The sequence below is a fragment of the Anarrhichthys ocellatus genome, unplaced genomic scaffold, assembly GCF_004355925.1.
Source record: "Anarrhichthys ocellatus isolate YVR2014 unplaced genomic scaffold, GSC_Weel_1.0 scaffold12, whole genome shotgun sequence".
Taxonomy (NCBI): Eukaryota; Metazoa; Chordata; class Actinopteri; order Perciformes; family Anarhichadidae; genus Anarrhichthys; species Anarrhichthys ocellatus.
Genome location: NW_022280042.1, coordinates 10,103,520 through 10,114,574, shown reverse-complemented (window position 1 = coordinate 10,114,574; position 11,055 = coordinate 10,103,520). Strand labels below are relative to the sequence as shown.

The following is an 11,055-nucleotide window of genomic DNA, read 5'->3' as shown; positions in this document are numbered from 1 at the left end:
GTTGATGTAGGCTCCAGCACTTCTTAGGTGTGAAGGGTTCTGCTGGAGATCTAAACGCCTTGAGATGAAACGGAGAAGTCAGGGTTTGTCTGGAGGAGATGTAGAAAGGTATGAATGTAACTTGTTGGTCTGGTGTCGTCTTGTGTGACGGACGCTGAGCTGAGATACTGAGCTGTGGAGGAAAGAGGAAGGTCAGAGTATCATCTTCCCTCTGAGGTGGAGGAGGGGAGCGCTGGGTTCAGCTGTCTGTCTGCTGGCATGCAGCCCTCCACCTCCTCCGACGCTCCGCCCACCTCCTCCAACGCCCCGCCCACTTTATGCTTTTACTCGGTCAGGTGACTGTTTGTCATAACGTCGGACTCATGAATTTACTCTCGTCATATTATGACTTTTTACACCTCGCAAAACAATAATGACGTCACTTTGCATAATATTATAACTCAAGCGTTGCTTCGTTTAAATGTGCTTTTAAAATACAATTACAACTTTATCTCGTATTATTTATACATAACTCTCAAAATTCCAGCTTCATTTTTCATAAATTTATGGAGGAGGTGCTCTTTAGAGTGCAGCTGGAGACCCGGTGTGGTGCTGGGATTCAAAGAGGCAGGACCCCATGACACTCACCCCCCCAGGGGCCCACAAAGACCCCCAAAGGCCCCCAAAGGTTCACTTATGGGGTCACTTTATTTTTGGCAATATGCAACAACAATTCCACAAAATAAAACTGCAGGTTAATCCAGTCATCATATACAAAATATGGCAACACTTTATTTAAATCACTTTAAATACAAACATTTTATGACTCTTATGTAATGTAAGCAGATATGAAGAAGAGTTCATTCATGTATTATAATAATGACAGTATCGTAAAACATAGTTGTATAATTATAAAATAAGTCTTCATAGAGAAATTGGAATTGTTGACAAATACTGCACATTAATAAATACTTAAAATGTCCTTATATCTACATTATAAACATGTTATTAAACATCATATCTACATTATAAACATGTTATTAAACATCCTTATATCTACATTATAAACATGTTATTAAACATCCTTATATTATCCATTCTAAACATGTTATTACATGTCCTTATATCTACATTATAAACATGTTATTAAACATCCTTATATTATCCATTCTAAACATGTTATTACATGTCCTTATATCTACATTATAAACATGTTATTAAACATCGTTATATCTACATTATAAACATGTTATTAAACATCCTTATATCTACATTATAAACATGTTATTAAACATCCTTATATCTCCATTCTAAACATGTTATTACATGTCCTTATATCTCCATTATAAACATGTTATTACATGTCATTATTTCTACGTTATTATTGTTCTTATAGACAGTATTAGAAGTGTAAAATAATAGACAGTAGACAGTGAAGCAGACTGACATGATGCTTTCTATGATTCATGTTTCAAAGCTAAAGTTATCAAACCTGACAGTTGCCCTGCTTGGCCTGCACACCTGTCCCCCCTCCCTCCCTGTGGACTCCCAGCATGCCTCACTGCTGTGGGCGTGTGTGTGTGTGTGGGGGGGGGTCTATCTATAGCCCTCCTGGGCCTCCTCCTCATCACTCTTAATACACCACAAACTGCCTGTGTGTGTGTGTGTGTGTGTGTGTGCTCAGAGCCGTCCGTCACCCATCGGTGTTCAGTTTCACTCCTCAAAAATACCCCCGGAGCACGCGCACACACACACACACACACACACACACACGCAGTGGTAAACTCAAGTACTGTATGTGTTCCATTACACCTGAGTTTACAGTCTGAAAACACACCATATTTCCAGCCTTGTCAGCCCTGAATGCACCATGAAACCTGTGACAGGTGCACAATGAGCCGGCGGACATTGAGGGCTGTGAAGGTCACACCAGTTGTGTCGTCCAAATATAGGTCCGGGTTTTAATAGACCACCGATTGAAATATCTAAACTGCAGCAAAGGCTTTGACTTTACTATAAATAGAAGCAATAATAACACAAAGTAACAGAGAATGAAATGAGTCAAACAGAGGATCTAATATCTAATAATGTCACACAGACATTTACTGCTGATACTGAAGTAATAAAGGAATAGAGTGTGTGTGTGTGTGTGTGTGTGTGTGGACGCTCAGTGAGCAGGTGTGTGTTGAGGGGAAGTCCCCGTCGTCGTGTTGATGGCGGTTTGTGTGTCACAGGATTAGAGTGGCGGAGGCTCAGATTAGCCGGTGACCTTGTCTAACAGCAGTAAATACAAATGTACAACTCTCTTTACTCTATATTATCATATCATTTTATTTAAATACACATCAGAGAAATCTGAAAAAGAATGAATAAATAGCTGATTGTTCAGGTTTAACGCTGGTTGATCAACATCAACAACTCTCCGGGAGGATTCCTCCTCCATCACGAGGAGTCCACTGTTACATGGAGCGGCAGGTCTGAAGGAGAAGGCACAGAGCTGTAGTTCAACAGCAGGAGGTTGTAGTCTTTCTGCAGATGCATGCTGGTAATCCTGTCTCCAGCATTAGCTGCAGCATCCTCCGATGTTGACACATTTTGAATGAAATGAGACACTGACAGATATTAACGTATCGACGGCGTGTCGTCTGCTCTGCAGGTCATGCAGAAGCTCGGCAAAGCAGATGAGACCCGAGACGTCGCCTTCGAGGAAATGGTGGCCAACTTCAACAAGCAGATGGTCAGCAGCCATTGTACTCCTTTTAAAGCATCTATTTGTCTCCCTGCAAGTGATGAAACCAGGCCACACGGGGGGGCATCTTTATATCAATAAACATCTGTATTGACTGTGCTGTGTTCGCTCCTGCAGACAGAAGGCGGCAAACTGCAGAAAGACCTGAAAGCCTACCTGGTAGCAGTGAAAAGTGAGTGTGAGCAGCTGTTGTGATCTAGCTTTACATCTGCAGGAGTTTCACTGTCCTTCATGTCACAAAGAGGCTCCGCTCGGAGGCAGACACGACCCTCTCTTGTGTTGCAGCGATGCACGACGCGTCCCGGCGGCTGCAGGACTGCCTGGCCGACATGTACGAGCCGGAGTGGTTCGGCAAAGAGGAGATGGACGCGCTGACGGAGGTGAGACCAGGAAACCTCGGCATCTCGTTCACTGGTCTACAGACGACATATACATGTTACATGTGGTATTTATGTCACGCATTGGAGTATTCACTCTGTTTTTTGCTGTCAGCTGTGCATGATTCTCTCCACTCTTCCTTCCGTTCACACTCTTTCTCTCTCTGAACTGCATGCGTCTGTCCTTCCACTCTGAAGGAGATGATAGAGAAGGAGATGGACAATAACCTGGAGGTAACAGGCAGAGAGCAGGTCCAGCTGTAGAGGAAGTAGTGCTGCTGTTAGACTGAACAAATACTTCCACTGCACCACATCTCAGACACAAATGTGCTGCTTTACTTCACTACATCTATTTTAAAGCTCTAGATACAGATCCTGATTATTAAATCAACTCATAAACGATGGTCTATTATTATAAAAGCAGCATATAAAGTCACTAACATGAGCTCCACCTTCACCAGCTGGAACATTACAGTGACGAACACATTAATGCATCAAGTACAGTACTGTGATTCTGCATAGTGAGCACTTTACGTGTATTTAGATGCTAATACTTTTACTTCAGTAAAAGATCTGAGTACTTGTAGTCGTTATAATCAAAACTTTTTCTTTCATAACTCAGTGAATGTGTGTGAGAAGACATCTCACTCTGGTGTGTGTGTGTGTGTGTGTGCGTGTGCGTGTGTGTGTGTGTGTGTGTGTGCTTGTGCATGCGTGCGTGCGTGCGCTTGTGTGTCTGTGTGTGTGTGTTTCAGGACACAGACACTCTGTGGCTAGACTACCACCAGAGCATCACTGATAAATCTCTGACCTCTCTGGACTCGTACCTGACTCAGTTCCCTGATATTAAGGTCTTTATGGTTCCTTCTCTTCACAATGAATCAGCAACATGTCCGTGTTGTGAGCACAGATCAGATTTCCTGATTATGAATAAATAACAGCAGATAATCTGACCTGAGCTCTGCTGCAGGCTCGCATCGCCAAGCGTGACAGGAAGATGGTGGACTTCGACAGCGCCCGGCATCACTTCAGCTCCTTACAGAAAGGAAAGAAGAAGGACGAGGCCAAGATCGCCAAGGTAACCACCACTGGGATGCATTATGGGATGTGTATGCAGGCTGCTCGTGTTCTGCTGCTGATGTTGAAGTTTAAAGGAATAGTTTTTACCTTAAGGTGGTATGAGTTACCTAATTATAATAATAATACCACCTTAAGTCTGCTGCATCACTTTAACTTGAGAGCTAATTAACCCGTTTTATTCGTTAAACTGCTAAATGCTAATTAACATGTTTGTGTCTTGAATTGTTTGCTTTTCTTCTTTCTCTCTCCTCCTCCTCCTCCTCCTCCTCCTCCTCTCTCCTGCATGGTGTGTGTTGGTTAGCAAGCAGCCCTGTTGGAGATGGCGGCTCCCAGCTGGGCTCAGGGTTTGATATCAGCCCACCAGGTGGCTCAGACTAACCTCTCCTTCAACCAGGTGAAACTCTGGTTCATCACTGACCCCCCCCTCCTCCCCCCCGGCCCTCTCTGCACACGATCACCAGTTTTCTGTCCAAATCTTCTACTTTCTGACTGAACTATCTCAACAACTATCAGACGGATTGACATTATATTCTCTCCACACGTTCATGATCACCAGAGGGTGAACCCTGCTGACTTTTCCTCTAGCGCCGCCTTCAATGACCTCCTTTGTGACTAAATACCTGCAAAACTAACGACACTCCCACCAGTCTCATCTGTACTGTGTGTTCGCTGCAAAATAACACGTTAGCATGCTAACCCACGTAGCCTGCTGATGTCAGGCTTTCTAGTTATTTGATTGGGCGCTTGATAATGTTTTTGTGCAGGAATGATTGAGTTTGAGTCATGTCAGGTCATTATTCCCTCTTCCTCCTGTCTGCCCATCACTGATACCTTTATTAAAGAACTCACGTATTATTTTATCCACGCTAACGTCGGACACAGAAGAATCTGCAGAACTCAAACAAAGCTTCTTCTCTGATGATCGTGTGCAGAGAGCCTCACTGTCATTTGATCCCCGATCCAAACTATTGTTTACGTTGTTTCTGTGTCGTAGAAGAAGAAGAAGTAATTTCCTTCTGATTTTCATTTGGATGCTGAAACCCTGTGTGTGTTTGTCTGCATGTTCCAGTGCTCTTGTTTTAAAACTAAGAAAAAAGTATTGCAGACACAGATATATTATTATTGTGTGTGTGTGTGTGTGTGTGTGTGTGTGTGTGTGTGTGTGTGTGTGTGTGTGTAGGCCGAGGAGGAGCTGGGTCGAGCTCAGAAGATTTTCGAGGAGCTGAACGTGGAGTTGCAAGATGAGCTTCCATCACTGTGGGACAAGTAAGACTCTTAATTTTCTTCTTCTACAAAATCTTTAATGACGACTCGGGTCACATGTTTAAAACCGTGTGTGTGTGTGTGTGTGTGTGCGTGCAGTCGTGTTGGCGTCTATGTTAACACATTCCAGGGCCTGGCAGGTCATCAGGAGAAGTTCCACGGGGAAATGAACAAGGTGAGTGGACGTGTCCTCGTGTGATTGATTGAAGGAATGATCAGTCGCCGTATTGATCCGTCCTCGTCTGCTCTGTGTCTCCTCAGCTCAGCCAGAACCTGAACGACATCATGAGCAAACTGGAAGAGCAGCGGGAGCAGAAGTAAGTGAGGCCTTCAGTCACATTTTAAAGGTTCAACGTGGTGTAGAAAGATGTAAAAAATGTCCCTCACACCGCCCCCTACTGCAGAAAAGGTGCTACTGCAGCAGCAAAGACAGGAGAAGGTGCCAAGAGGTAACAGAAATAAGTACAGGCCGAGCATGCAGCGTCGATGGAATGAAACCTTAACCCACTAATGCAAAACCAATGCTAAATACTTACAACATGTCTACTACAACCTGGGATTGATCTCTGAGATTTTCAGAATAAAGGTGCAATTGCAGGACAAATAAAGTACTAATGTTTCAAGATTAAAACTATGATCATATTGTCTGGAGCTTCTGCTTCAAAGCAGAAGGTTTGTGCAGCTCCACACGTCTGGGACTCAAACCTGTGACTCCTTCTGCTTCACTAACTCATGATAGACACTTCCTGTCTGCTTCCTGTTGTGTTTATAACATCCTGAAGAGCTTGTCATGTGACACAGGTTCACCTGAGACACAGTCGATGTGTGTTTGAAGGGTGTGGTCGCCCTCGTGTGGAGGGAACTGAGAACTGCATGTGTGATGAGTTTGATTCAGTAAATCTTCTTTTACTCTTTTCTGCTGCTTTTCTCTTCTTCTTCTTTTTCTTTTTCTTTTTCTTTTTCTTCTTCTACTTCTTGTCCCTATTTTCATGCACCTGTTTCTGTCTCTTTCTTTCTCTCAGTGAGGAAACCAACCACAGTGAATCAGCCAGCTCAGCACCAAAGGTAAAGTTAACACCTGACCATGTGAGTGTATCCACTCTGTTGTTCTCTACAGCAGTAGAGTCATGTTGAGTCATTTGTACTGATATCAAAGAGCTTTTACACAAAGATAAAACAGAGTAAATAAAGATCTGATTGTGTAACACACACCCTTCATTTAGTGAACTAATGTGTCTCCGTCTCCCTCGCTGCCTTTGCATGCGTGCACGTGTGTGTGGTGTGGTTTTGATTGAACCCTGCTGGTGGTGCAGAGGCCCGGTCCTCCTCCCAGTCGGCCTCCGCCCCGACCGATGCCGTCTCCGGACCAGCGGCAGCAGCGGGTGGACCCGGTAGAGGACGAGGCCTCGGTGTCTGATGTTAACACAGAGTCCAGCACCACGACGACGCAGCAGGTCAGACTGAGTATTCTGCCTCTACATCCTGGTTCTTTAAAGAGATCCCTCTGTATGACTGTCACCTGCAGGGCAGATATCGTCACATGGACTGCATTCATTTCCCCAGATAGTAAACCCTCCTGACCCGAGTGTGTGTGTATGTGTGTGTGAGGCAGTGTGAGCCCTGGTCAGGGGTGAACCTGCTGGATTGGGATGTGGAGGTATTACAGCCCGTCTCATCTCCAGCTCCCAAGGTGGGTGGGCTTCGTAACGGTGAAAGGTTGGCGGAGCTGAAGGGTTGAAGACGTGTGTTTACATGCAGATATAAAAACCTGTGTGTTCGATTTCATTTCACCTCGACTGAAGTGATCTCACAAAACCAAAGAAGGCAGAAACGTCTTCAAAACTCTTCCACAGAAGAGACGAGAACTGAGTTTCAAACTGCTCCCCATCTCACGCATGGTGCAGAGATCCAACAGAAGACTGCATGTGAACACAGCTTCTACTATTGTGTGTGTGTGTTTATGTGAACTGCATGTCCATTCAGCCTCACTTTGCATGCACATGTACAGTATATGAGCTGATCAGAGACTCTGCAAATCGTTTGATAAAACTTTAAGCAAAAGCTGCAAAACATTGTCAGCTTTTGAATGTGGAGTTCCTCTAAAACACGTAGAACTCATGTGTGCTTCCTAATGTTTGACCACTTTGATGACGACCTGCACACTTTGTTCTCATGGTTGTCTCGTCTCTAACTGCACCACGGAAGGCGCCATCATGGGACTCATGGGTAAGCATGGGTTCCTGTGCTCTTAACGGAGAAACGGACTCTTTTATTTTCTACATGTGAAGTAGAGCAGAGGAAGCTGGACTGTAGACGACTGACAGCATCTTTTTTCATCATAAACCTCCTTCCTTTTCCTCTACGATGCCCGTACCACCCGGGGTCCTGATCTTTCATGATCCTCCTCCCATCCTTCCACCTACCTTCCCTCTTGATTCCAAACCCGCCACAACGCTCCTCAACCCCCTGACCTTTCCTAGCAAGAACAGACCGCCGCAGAGCCGCAGCACGAAGACGAGCGATACCCAGAGGAGGCCAAAGGCGGCCGGGAACCCGATGAAGGCAGCACCCAGCCCGGCAGGGAGGATGCAGAGGCGGCTCAGGGTCAGGAGAGCAAAGTCTATGCTGCTCCGTCGTACAGCGAGCCCAGCTGGGACGACGATGGCGCCCGAGGGGGAGGTGGCTGTGGGGGTGAAGGAGAGGCCCAGGTAGGGTCGAATCATAGGGAGGCAGGTCTTTAACAGCCTGGAACTCAAGGATCCCTAGTGAGAGTCACCAAACCCCTCTTCTTTCGTCTACTTTCACCTCTTTTTTCTGTTTAATGCTTCTTCACACATCTGACTGTGACTTCCTGAATAATAACCCTGGACCTTCTCTGCTTGTTCCATGCTGCAGAGTGAGGTGACCAATGGCTCAGACGGAGACCTCCCTCCAGGATTCCTCTACAAGGTTAAATGACTTATCCTCCTTTACCTTGTGATGAACACTCTGGTAGAATCGTTTTGACGAGGTTTCTGTTTCCCTGGGTTCATATCATCTCAATGAACCTTTATCGTGTTTCTACGTCAGGTGAAAGCGGTGCATGAGTACGCTGCCACCGACGGTGACGAGCTGGAGCTGAAGATCGGAGATGATGTGCTGGTTTTGGCCTTCGACAACCCAGATGAACAGGTATCACTTCCTCTTTTCCTACTTCTGCATCGACCAAGCACAACATTAGTGACCTACAGTATATATAATATATATATATAATATATATCTCTCTTTCTGCAGGACGACGGCTGGCTCGTGGGGGTGCAGGAGTCTCACTGGGTGCAGAACAAAGATATTTCAGCCAAAGGCGTTTTCCCTGAGAACTTTACTCAGAAGGTTTAAAGGTTCATGCCACAAAAACAAAGATGTAGCCTCCTTCAGGCTCCATGTGAGTGGAGACGAGCTGGTGGAACCGTCACTAAATGTTAACACTTTAGGAAACTTCTCAGCGGCTACGACACCAAATCATTTGTTTGTTACACATTTACTCGAACCAAATTCAACGTTGTTCGTATAAAAAGATAATTAAATTTCGCCCCGACTCACTACCTTGTAGTAAATTCAGTCAAATTGTACACCCAAAATGTAAAACTTATTAATTTTGTTTTGATTTCTTATTCCTGATTATTTATATGCTGAAGTGAAACGAGACTCAGAACACGAACGTTGTGTTGGATGTGTTGTGTGAATGTCAGAATGTCTCAACAGTTCCTTGCATGAAGCATTTGATTGTCTCTGTAACTCAAGGACACCCGGTAGTGTCGCTCTACGAGGTGTCCTAGAGTCGAGCCCTGGGGAACACCAGGTATCAACAGGATGTTTGCACGGCGCTGCCTTGCTGTTTCACAATCTATTCTTTTCTTGGGCTTGTAGGATTATCAAAGGGAACAGTAGTTTTTATTTTACTGGCCATTTTGAGGACATAAATAAATGTGTGGCTTACATTTTCTAATGCACATACGCTTTTATTTTGGTTTTGAGTCATATTTTCATTGATGGGTGAAATCATCTTCTTTAGTTTATTCATACTCAGACAGGAGACATCGTCCATGTGAAGTTGACTGGATCTCTGTGCTCTAAATGAGTGTGCTCCATTTAAACCTTATTAACCAACGTTGAACCCATGCAAACTGTATTTTTATAATGTGTGGAGTTGATGAATAAGGTGATAACTAATGCACCATCTGTTGGTCAGTGTCATTAAAGATGAATGAAACAACATGTGCTGTGCTGCTTTCCTTCCTTCTTTTCTCTTTCAGTCTGAGTTCTTCTTCCTGGTCTGGTGAAAGGTGGATCTGAGAGCATTTATTTTTATGTTTTTGTATAATTCAATTTAAATCCACCAATAGATCAATCAATGCATCTCTATTTCTTCATATGCAGGCGATGATTTATATTCCTAATGTACTCGATTAATATGTGTTTATAAGCTGCAATGTTCATACTTCAGTACTTTATGCAGTAGATGTGTGTGAACGTGCTGCACGGCTTCAACCAGCAGGTGGTGCTTTGAGTGAGTCTGTCACATTTAAAGTAGTGGAAGTACTTTGTGGTAGTTTTTCTGCTGCTGGACTACAGAGAACAAACAATGATCTAATTAGGAGCCCATTGCTGATCATCATGTCCTTTATGCTTATTGTCTTTGATTTATGGAGACCCATCAGCGTGTTATTCTCTCAACAGTAATCATACATTCTAGCGACCGCAGTGTGACCTTCTATGTCTCTATAACAACAGGAGACCCAATCATGTGGAAACACAACAGGCCTCACAGAGAGGGGGAGGGGGGGGGGGGGGGGGGAGGCTTCCTCTACTCCAACAGTAGATCACACAGCATAATATTGTTTCTATTTTAGGGAATCTACAGAGATTAACAGATGATTTCCTGATTGAGGCTCGTTGGCTCATTGGCCATAAAAAGGGTTTATTCATTTGAATAATTCTGGACACTAATACTTTGGTATTTCCCTGCATCTCCTTGACTTTAGTGTCTGCATCAGTCTGTGTCTCCATGGAGAGCCTTGAATCTCAATGTGCTCCACAAATACTAAAACAATGCTCTGTTTGCTTTGTTTCCTGTGACTTCAATGAGGTCTACATGCCTGAGCCTGTGTCGGGGTCTGGGGTTACACATTACCTTAGAGCTGGACGGAGGGTTACTGAGGTGTGCAGCTCAATGATTAACACAGTTATCCCCAGACAACAAAGCTTGTTACTATAGTCACCAGAGTTTGGAGGAACTATAAGTACCAGAGCAGACTCAACATTACCAGACAGCACATTTCTCCTGGAGACCCTCAACGTCAGCAGCAGGAGTTTATAATCATGGTAAGCAGCACAGTTTCATGCAAAAATATCAGACAGAAATGTCACAAAGTATGAATGTGTAATCGAAGGCATCCTAACCTGACCTCCGGTTGTTGTGCTCCTCCAGCGTGAGTGTATCTCTGTCCATGTCGGTCAGGCTGGTGTTCAGATGGGCAATGCATGCTGGGAGCTGTACTGTCTGGAGCACGGCATCCAGCCAGACGGACAGATGCCCAGTGACAAGACCATCGGAGGAGGAGACGACTC

At 44.5% G+C, this 11,055-nt stretch overlaps 1 protein-coding gene across 12 annotated transcripts in view; it reads left to right on the top strand.

Moving 5' to 3' along the window:
• Positions 1 to 9,702, top strand: part of bin1b (bridging integrator 1b) — a 16,705-nt gene extending 7,003 nt beyond the window's left edge. For 2 of the 12 annotated variants that reach the window (XM_031852327.1, XM_031852322.1), the window contains exons 2-17: positions 2,636 to 2,716; positions 2,846 to 2,900; positions 3,014 to 3,108; positions 3,304 to 3,339; positions 3,861 to 3,956; positions 4,076 to 4,183; positions 4,487 to 4,579; positions 5,366 to 5,451; positions 5,548 to 5,623; positions 5,710 to 5,765; positions 5,853 to 5,897; positions 6,471 to 6,513; positions 6,753 to 6,902; positions 8,344 to 8,397; positions 8,518 to 8,619; positions 8,722 to 9,702. In XM_031852327.1, the coding sequence (XP_031708187.1) occupies positions 2,639 to 2,716; positions 2,846 to 2,900; positions 3,014 to 3,108; positions 3,304 to 3,339; positions 3,861 to 3,956; positions 4,076 to 4,183; positions 4,487 to 4,579; positions 5,366 to 5,451; positions 5,548 to 5,623; positions 5,710 to 5,765; positions 5,853 to 5,897; positions 6,471 to 6,513; positions 6,753 to 6,902; positions 8,344 to 8,397; positions 8,518 to 8,619; positions 8,722 to 8,823 (1,275 nt within the window). In that variant the 5' untranslated portion in view covers positions 2,636 to 2,638 and the 3' untranslated portion in view covers positions 8,824 to 9,702. The other 10 variants (XM_031852323.1, XM_031852324.1, XM_031852328.1 and 7 more) reach the window with 10 other exon arrangements.
• Positions 9,703 to 11,055: the final 1,353 nt, after the last annotated feature.